Raw genomic sequence first — 9,352 nt, 5'->3', positions numbered from 1 at the left:
TCATCCTTCATTTGGCTTATCTGGGAAACCTATCTCATTTCTCATTATTTTTGGATAAACAATTTTTTGTTTTGAATATTTTGATTTATATATTTATTTGTTTATTTAATAATGGCTTCCGTCTGATTATAATTCCGTCAGATAAATTCAGTTTTCTAATATTTGTGGGTTCAAGACGACTTGCAATGTTTAGTTACCGTTATTCTCTAGTCCCTAAGTACACGAAAGATATTCAAAAGAAAATGAATTGTTCATTTTGAACAAACATTAATTCAATTTTAATTATAATTATCCTTTGAATGACTTTTTTTTAGGGTGTATTTGAATTGCATAATTTTCGAATGGAAATTAGGAAGATGCCCTCTGTGATTAGTTCAGGAAACCTTCAGCACCCACCACCGTTCCAGAGGTGGGGGTTTATGTGTCTAATTGAAATAAAGGATAAGGATTATTGGGGTCCACCAGAGACTGGGTTAATCATTGTGAAATAGGTCGCAGGCTGCATAGACGTCAATTCCATTCAAGTTAACAAAACAATCGTGATACGTAGAACTTGATACTACAATTGTTTAGTAAAAAAAATCATTTTATTACTTAACCGTTTTGTTACCAATGTTCTTTTTGTACGTGATTTTAAGGGAAGAAGAAATTTTTGTTGTTTTTAAGAAGACACTCTAGAAGGACAAAAGCAGCATCACAGTGGTCCTTAATGCCATCCGTGCAGCCTCTGCATGCCTCCATGGCGTCAATGGTAGGCCCTTTGATGTCATCAGGAAGAAGGAGATCAGCCTGCTTCTTCGAAGAGTCCACTTGGAATTTTCCCCTCTTCATTGATTGCATATTCTCAAAGATGCAGTTAACGTAGCACTTAGAATCCTTTGTCTGACCGAAAATTCCTTTCCGGTAATTTAAAGCCTCTTCATCAGAGATTTTAAATTTGGGCTGACAAATGGATCGTACCATTTCGCCAGTTTTTTCCAGTTGCTCCACAGTTACTCCCTAAATAATATCATTAATTAAAACAAAATCAAATAAAACTTTCATCTTTCTATTTAAAGTACCGCATTTGCAAAGTTTAATCCGCAGAGGAGCACCACAAAAGATAAAATTCTCAGAGTTTTCTGCATTTTCTTGCCACTTCAATCACTGTTACAAATCCACCAAAAGTTTCTAAAGACACTATTGGACATCTTCGCAGTTAAGTCTCTTTTATATCATTCTACTCAAGAGCCAAATTTAATGAATGATTTCCATACCCTAGAATTAAATTATCCAAAATATCCAATTACCAAAAATGCTGGGAAAACCATAAGGTTGGTGTTCCTTGAGATGTGTACATTGCGTGGAATTTTAAATGGCGAGAAGTGGAACAATTTCCGTTCAATATTGAGCTTTCCGTGTGCGAGACCATTTTTCGATACTGTCACTTTATTTAATTTGCATGTCTATCCCCCTTAATACCATTGTTGCCCATTGTTATTTCCTTATTCGCAAACTATCGGGGATAAAGTTCAAATGGTCTATTCTACAGGGAAATTTTACATGTTCTGAATATATCCATGAGAATTATTTTCTTGGTATTCAAGAAGTAAACAAATATGAGAGAAATTCATTCATAAAAGTAATTTGTGAGATTGCTTTAATGCCAATGAATGAGAAATTTTTTCTTGAAATTCCTAACGAAATTAAGTAATGTACAAAAGTATGATATTTTGATTTAAATGGTATCCCCTATTTCGGAGAAAATTTAACGTTTAATACAAATTAAAATTAATGCTACGGGTTAACATTATGTTTAGATCTAGCAAGAGACTAGACAAAATATTCAAAATATTATAACACATAACTTTAATAGAATTTGCACTCAACAAGTAAGAAACACAGACTTCAACTTTATAAAAGTACTAAATACCGGAAATGCAGAATAAAAATTAATTAAGAAATTATTATTAATTATTAATATTGATTAAATTATAAATTCCGGATTATTAAGAAGTAATGCAGAATAGGGAAAATTTTCATCATTATTCGTTGACGGAGGTATCTAAGATGCAGCGAGACCTCTGAGAACCTGAAGGATTGACAAATTGTTCGCTTAAGAACTTTTGGGATTGATGCGTAACCCCTGGAAACGTAAAAGGTCACCAACAGACGATTGTTCGCCAAAAAACAAAATCAGGGATGACGCGAAACACTTGGGAACCAGAAGGGCCTATAACAGACAATTGTCCACTTTCAGATTCGGGTATCTTGCTAGACCTCTAAAAATTCAAAGGGTCAGCAACAGGCGACTGTTCGCCTTTAAAACACTCAGGGTTAACACCTAACCCCTGAAAACATGAATGGCCTGCAACAGACGATTGATCGCCTTCATATTTGGGTACATCGCGAGGCCTCTGGGAGCCCAAATGGTCATTAACAGACGATTGTTTGCCTAAAATATTCGGAAATGATTCGTAACCCCTGGAGCCCCGAAAGGAAAGTAATAGACGATTGATCGCATTCAGATTCGGGTACTTTGTGGGGCCTCTGGAAACCCAAATGGTCAGCAACAGATAAAAATATTTTGGAACAGATAAAGATATTTTGTGGGGAATAGTGAAAATAATATGGTATGACCCAGCCTTAAGACTAAGTACTTAATTAGGGCTTTTGTAAAAGTCCTTATTTAATTAGTTACTACAAAGGCTATGAAAAGTATTTTCATTAAGTACTTAGTTAATGACTTTCAACTAAGCGCTTTTTGAGTCGATATGTTAATTCCTAGGGGAAGGTTTTGCACCTTCGTAATGTTGCAGCTTCGTAAAAGTTGATTTTTTTCCAAGTTACTAAATGAATTTCATCCATGGACATACAATCTAAAAGCTAGTCCTACATCTCACATTTCCTGACAAACTTGGAAGCCTAGGCCTTTTTTAATGGGTCCAAAAGGCAAAAATAAAAAAAAATGTGCTTAAATTGGTAATTCTGATGTGTAATATTTTATGCATTTCTGCACACTGCAAGTGTCTTTTCGAAAAAGCAACTATTCCAAGTTATAAAGGGTTTATTAGGGTTAATAGTTACCGTGAAAGTCTTTTGCTTGAAGGGGGTCGTTTTTGTGGGTGGAGGAAAATTCATAAAAATTACCAGCCTTGCATCTTAGGAAAATTGAATTTTGCAGATTCGTAAAAATATCTGTCAAAATTATTGACCACCGAATTTGAGAATTCCTCACTGTTTTGGGTCACACTGTGCACGTCGCTCGGGATATTTGACTCATCAGAGATTCCACTGAATAAATTCACAAGAAAATTGGGATATTAAACAATTTTCACTAAAATCTCGAAGGAAAACACGCACTTCCCCATCAAAATGAGACTTCATCAGATGTTTTTATTTCACTTCTGTCAAATTAAACATTAAGCCTGAATCTGCTTATGGTAGGTGTGATCCTTTCATTGCCCATGCAGTACGTTTTGAGATTTGTTCATCCAGTTTTAATTCTAAGAATCACTGATGTTCAAAAAATTTTCTGTAAGGCAGATTTGAGACGTTAGAGAAAAAACAAGGATTACAATAGGTGTGATTACTACTATCTGATTTGTGCAGTGATGAAACTAGACTGCTTATGGTAGATTTTTTGGAATTTCTCATTCAATTTTCCTTGTTTTAAAGTGGAACTTCCCGCATTTCACTTTAAATTGGTGGCTGGTCATTTTTGAAATCAGTTACGTCCGAAATATGTTTTGCAAGACTAATTGGAGGTGTTAGAGAAAATCCGAGGATTACATGAGGTGTGTTTATGAGAGAATCATACCTGACCAAGCTCTTAACTGACTGTCAGAATGCAGGAAAAAAATGGTTTTCCGAGTGTCAAGAAACATGTGTTAGAAAAATAGCTTAAAATTGATTTTTTATGCGTGATAACTCCTATAAATGGTGAAAACAAGTAGATGAAAATTCCATCTAAGTAGTGATGCCCAAATTTTTGTATCCGGTGTAATGTTTTCGGGGAAAATGAGGTCTACAGAGGTGGGAAAAAGTGTTACGAAGCTGAGTTAACCATGGCACCTTCGTACAAAATGCCGCTACATTTTTATTTTCCTGTAGAGGAAAATCCAAGGACTTCCACGTATTTTGTGAGGCAGAATTATGAACCCAATAAGTAAGAGATTTTTTGATATAGTGATATAATTGATTCGGTGTTGTGACATTCAGTAAAAAATCTTAAATCTTGGATTCCTTTTTTAATACGAACCTTCAAAACCTTCCCCTATAGAAAATTAATAATGTATGTCCCGAGTCTGAGCTCCCTTTGCGGAAAGGCCCAACTTCCTCTATAAAACGTTGTTCCACCATTATTATTTGTCTGAAATGTCTTGTGGTTGACATTTATACATCGCCTCTTTACCTAGTTTAGTTTTTTGCCACCAGATGTCACTATTTTCTAAAAGTGTCTTAATTAAGGACTTAATAAGTACTTATTAAGGATTTATTTTATGTACTTGGGCAAAGTCCATATTTAAGAGCATGGGAAATACTTTTAATTGTAACCTTGGCCTAGTAACAGCTTATGTTGTGTTATCCAAGCATTTGCGCTCGTATTTTTCATAATTACTTTAACATTAAATTTCAACTAAGATTTCACTAACCGAAAAATTAAAACCAGTAGCAAAAATCTTAATAATTTCTTTATTATTTTCCATTCTAAGGAAATTCGTAGGAAGGATTTTGCTCGGCAGAGCATTTTAGAAATGTGTAACTGGCTTCACAGTTGTCCTTAATTCCTTTGAAGGAATCCTTGCATGCTTGAACAGTGGCTTTGTAATCATTCCTCAGGTGCTCAGGGACCAAAATATCAATTTGCCTTATTGCAGCTTCTACGTTAATTTTTCCCCTCTTCATTGTTTGAGCCATTTCCAGGAAGCATTTAACGTAGCACTTAAGATTTTTATCCTCTGGGAAATTTTTCTTACCCAGTTGATCAGCTAATTCATCAGAAACTTTATGTTTTGGCTGGCAGGTTTTTCTCAAACTTTTGGCATTCTGTAGAAATTGTTCATATGTAACACCCTGAAACGGAATAAGATAAAAACGTGTAGTAAAGGGTTAACGATAAAGCGCCTCGAAGTAGAGAAAATTACAGCAGCATAGACTGAAGATTGGTTTAAATATAGGAATATGATGGCCAGAAAGATCACTTTCTCCACGGCCTTAGACATTGTCTTAGCAGCAATTTTCCTACAGAAATCTTTCCCCAACAGTTTTATTAATTAACTTCCCGTCTCGAAAACAAAACTGTTAACTGCGAACTATCATCATGCTTTGATCAATTTTATATGAGACTGGGTGACATCTTCAACTACTGTCTTTCGATCTGTAATTAAAATATCTACTGGTTAGCAAGGTATCAATTAGAAATGACAAGTGAGTCTTCTTGCTAATTTGAGCTGAGTATGTGATAATTAAAACGATAACAAGTGACGGAAAAAGTCTCTAATCCCTCTAATAGTCTGGCAATTGGTTTGAGAGCCGTGTTTGCATCGAGGGTCCAACCTGATACTGGGATATGGTCCATTTGATGAGAACTCTTCTGACCACTTTCTTTTTATCTCCCACTCAAAACTCCCCAACAGAAGGGTTCCAACTGCGAGCTTCCCTTCCGGCAGTTTCGATCCAATTTGAGTTGAAAGGACCTCAGATTAAGGATGTGAAATGTAATTCTTGAATTTTAAAATTTAAAATTACTCTTTAAAAATTGCGTTGAGTTTTGTGAGTGTGTTGGGAAACATTCTTAATTTGTTATACATAAAAAAAGACATTCAAATCCAGTGTTTAGTCAGGGAATCACGTTCGACAGTGTGAAAAAATTGCCGGTGATTTTTGCGACGCGTTGCGGTTTATTTAGGTTGATGTTCTTTATAAAAGAATTTGCCTGCGCATGAATACGTTAAACCCAAATGTGTTTTCAATGTATATTAGAATACATTGTTTATCGTGGATTAGGTGAATTGTAATCTACAAATATTGAGCAAAACGACTGTTTAAAAAATAGATTTATGTAGTCTAAATTCAAATATTTTTTTTTAATATTTTTTTATTTATACTAATATCAAGAAAAACTTACTGCTGTTTGAGCAATAAATGCCCTAGATATTAAAGACATATTTTGAAAAATAAAATAATGGTACTAATAATAGTACACCATGAACTTTGATTGATACATCAGAAAACGAATTACCCAGGGCATAAATGCGCAGTTTAAAGCTCCTTTCCTTCCCTATCTTCTCCACAGACATTGCCTTCATTGTCTTTCAGAGACAAATATGTTGCCCTCCCAAAGTATACGCTTAAGTGTAAGAATCGCACTGAAGAGAATATTCTGCCATTTTCACACCAAAACGGGTAATTGGGTCTATAGGGGGCACAAAGACACATTGTGGAGGTAGGGAGGGGGGGTCTATTGTGAATAATAAAGAGGTTCTGCTTTCCGACTTCCAATATGCCCACCAAGGTGACTCGCCTGGCTAAATGCTCTCACGACAGGCATTCTCGACCTAAACCACGGAATCATAGAGACTCCATCCACAAAAACAAAGGGGATGCTCGTGTCTCATAAGAGCTTACGACTATTTCACCCTAGGAGCTTTCCCATTCACACAACAGGCGACTCGCCATTAGCTGTTATTGGTACCTCAGGCTATTATAAACTTAAAGTTCCTCTCCGTCTCTGTTTTCTCCACAGACATTGCCTTCATTGCCTTTCACAGTCATATGTGTTGCCCTCCCAAAGTATACGCTTAAGTGCAAAAATCTTACTTCAGCGAATATTCTGCCATTTTCGGCCCAAAACGAGTAGTTGGGCCTATAAGAGGCACAAGTACACATTTGTGGAGGTAGAGGAGGGTCTATTGTATATAATTAACTACCCCTATAGCCATTTAAGAGGCAAATTCGTCACAATATTAAACATTTTTGTGGTGATTTTTTCATATTAAATATAATGCAATCGACATTGTAAGTTTTAGAGTTATTTAACTTTGTATACGGTAAGTTGTTACATCTTCCAGAAATTCCATTCTTTATGTCTTTATTCATTTATATTCAGTTTATTTCACTAAAAATAATTTTAATCCGCACCCTATTAGTTAAAAGTCATGTACTTAATTTAATAAATTTTACATTCATAAATTCAATTTTGGGTTTATACTAAAAGTTCTTTTCTTCATTAACATAACCAAAGAAATAAAAAAAAAACAAAATTTAATAAAATCTTATTAAGCTAAGGCTAAAAGATGACAAAGCGTCTCAACTTTGTAGAGTGCTCAACTCACGAGATATGGCTATCCGTCAATTATTATCTTTGTGCATGTCTTTTGGATTATATCGGTTTTATTACCGATTAAATTCATTCACAAATCTGAAATCATTTCTGAAATAGAAAATAAGTTGAGAAGTGTCCATTTTAAAATTACCTTTTCATTAGTAACATGCTTACGCGCAAATAAAAAGGGATATTCAAGAAAAATAAATCAATTATTATTAAATACTTGACTAAATGAATGATGAAAGATTCCCCAGAAAAGCTATGCAAGCCATTGTGAGGAGACCTCGACCTCAGGGTAGACCTAGGACAAGGTGGCTGACTCAAATTCAGGATCTTGCATGGGAACGCCTTGGGATCGAACCCGAACATATTCATGAAGTGGCGGAGGATCGACAAGCGTGGGCTGCTAATTTGCATGTCATGGGCCCGCGACCCCAATAGGGATAAGCGGTTGAAAATGAAAAAAAATGAATGCTTCACTAAATAATTTACCGATTGGGACTGATGCAGACGGTTAAGAAATGTCATAACCTATCCAAAAAATCCAAATTTAATCAAATCGGTTAAAACATTAGCCCTCCAAAGTGATTAGCCTGTGACCTTCAATAATTTAATTCAATTTTTTCGGTTATAGGTGTCCTTGGATGAAATGTTTGCCTAGGCTACCTCTGAAACATATCCAAAAATTAAAGAGAACTATAGTGCCGTTTTGGAAATAAAACAAAAAACATGGTTTTGGAAGGGATGGAGGGGAGTGAGGGGAAAAAGTAGAAAATGTCAGGAGATAATGTTTTTTTATTGGGGGTCATCGAAGAGCGGAAGTTGATATATTTTACCATTTAAGTACTGGAGCGGTGACAATTTTGAAGAAAAGCGAATTATATAGCTGCTCTCTATTTGAGTTCGTGTAGTTAAAAATCAGTACTTTGAAAATCCCAACCACACATACACACTACTCTACCCACGATTCGTTTTGGATTGCATCAATGCTTGTCAAAATTTAATATTCGAAAAACTAGCACTATCCTTTTTTATAAGTTATAATGTTTAATGTAAAATTTTATTAAATGTAGTAGAAACAAGTAAACATAAATTCAAATTTATGTACGCTTTCAAAAATATTTCTTTTATTCGATTTTATTGTGCAAATCGCCTATTCAGTAAATTCTGACAGTTTGAGGTTATGTCTTGGGTTATGTTAAACCTAACCTTGGAAATGGAATAAATATTTTGTGTTGCTATAACATTTTACCTGCTATCAAGACGAATTAATTAAATCTATCTACGACAAAAAAATTAACTAAATTATCTAAATTTCTTAAAATTCAAAATTAAGCAAATTCAAACCTCAAAAACATAACAGATTTTAGTAATTAAATTTTTTTTAAGTTTTCCGTTATATCCGAAAAATGAGAAATTTCTGGAAATTTTGGATTTTTAAATAATAGATTTTTTAATACTGGATTATTGCTGATTTTTTAATATTGGATTTTTACTGGCTAATTAGTCAACTTTGACTTAGCCAAGAATCTTATTGTATGATATTGTATTATTATACTCTAATGAATAAAAATAATAATAATAATAATAACAGTCTGCAATTTTCTGATATATGCTAACCTTCCTCTTCAAGATTAGGTCATGCATAACCTCAAAGTCCAATATGCGACAAATGTTAATAATATAATAATAATAATAATAATGCTGGCACAACATTCCATGAAGGAACAAGGCCTTCCCGCAAGGGGATTTCTAGACATGCATTATTATTTTTTCTTGTACGGGATGAGGTTGTCAGTCCCATGATCGTGGAATCAAGTGCAGTGAAGCTCACTGGATGCAATCCGAACACCTTTAACGCCAGAAAAATTCAATGTGACCTAAAGGGATTCGAACCCGGGACACTTGCATCATAGAGCGAGTGCTCTACCATTTGACCCATTGAGTGCCCGACAAATGTTAATGATATTAATAAATTAAAACGTTAAAGAGATCACAATTAAAATTCAATGTTATTCCTTGGATGTGCTATCTAGAGATTTT

General features: G+C 34.5%; 2 protein-coding genes across 2 annotated transcripts; both read right to left on the bottom strand.

The window, feature by feature from the left end:
• Positions 1–633: 633 nt before the first annotated feature.
• On the bottom strand, positions 634–2,386 carry LOC129808674 (general odorant-binding protein 72-like). Its single transcript, XM_055858482.1, has 3 exons — positions 2,329–2,386; positions 2,072–2,125; positions 634–995 (listed from the first exon to the last, which is right to left on the bottom strand). Exons 1-3 carry the CDS (start codon positions 2,384–2,386, stop codon positions 634–636), a joined length of 474 nt encoding a protein of 157 aa, XP_055714457.1.
• Positions 2,387–4,689: 2,303 nt separating this feature from the next.
• On the bottom strand, positions 4,690–5,268 carry LOC129808580 (general odorant-binding protein 72-like). The gene is made up of 2 exons (XM_055858397.1): positions 5,127–5,268; positions 4,690–5,055 (listed from the first exon to the last, which is right to left on the bottom strand). The coding sequence occupies exons 1-2, from the start codon at positions 5,202–5,204 to the stop codon at positions 4,690–4,692; spliced, it is 444 nt and encodes a 147-aa protein (XP_055714372.1). The 5' UTR covers positions 5,205–5,268.
• Between the last annotated feature and the right edge of the window lie 4,084 nt (positions 5,269–9,352).

This window comes from Phlebotomus papatasi, chromosome 1 (assembly GCF_024763615.1).
Source record: "Phlebotomus papatasi isolate M1 chromosome 1, Ppap_2.1, whole genome shotgun sequence".
NCBI lineage: Eukaryota > Metazoa > Arthropoda > Insecta > Diptera > Psychodidae > Phlebotomus > Phlebotomus papatasi.
The sequence above is the reverse complement of the archived record's forward strand: the minus strand, read 5'-3'. Positions and strand labels throughout refer to the sequence as shown.

Coding starts and splice junctions, on each gene's coding strand:
- LOC129808674 (XM_055858482.1), bottom strand. CDS start 2,386: ATGTACCCAAATATGAAGGCGATCAATCGTCTGTTGCAGGCCATTCAT. Junction 2,126..2,328: donor GGCCATTCATGTTTTCAGGG/GTTAGGTGTTAA, acceptor TTACGTTTCCAG/GGGTTACGCATCAATCCCAA. Junction 996..2,071: donor ACAATTTGTCAATCCTTCAG/GTTCTCAGAGGT, acceptor TTATTTAGGGAG/TAACTGTGGAGCAACTGGAA.
- LOC129808580 (XM_055858397.1), bottom strand. CDS start 5,204: ATGTCTAAGGCCGTGGAGAAAGTGATCTTTCTGGCCATCATATTCCTA. Junction 5,056..5,126: donor AATCTTCAGTCTATGCTGCT/GTAATTTTCTCT, acceptor ATTCCGTTTCAG/GGTGTTACATATGAACAATT.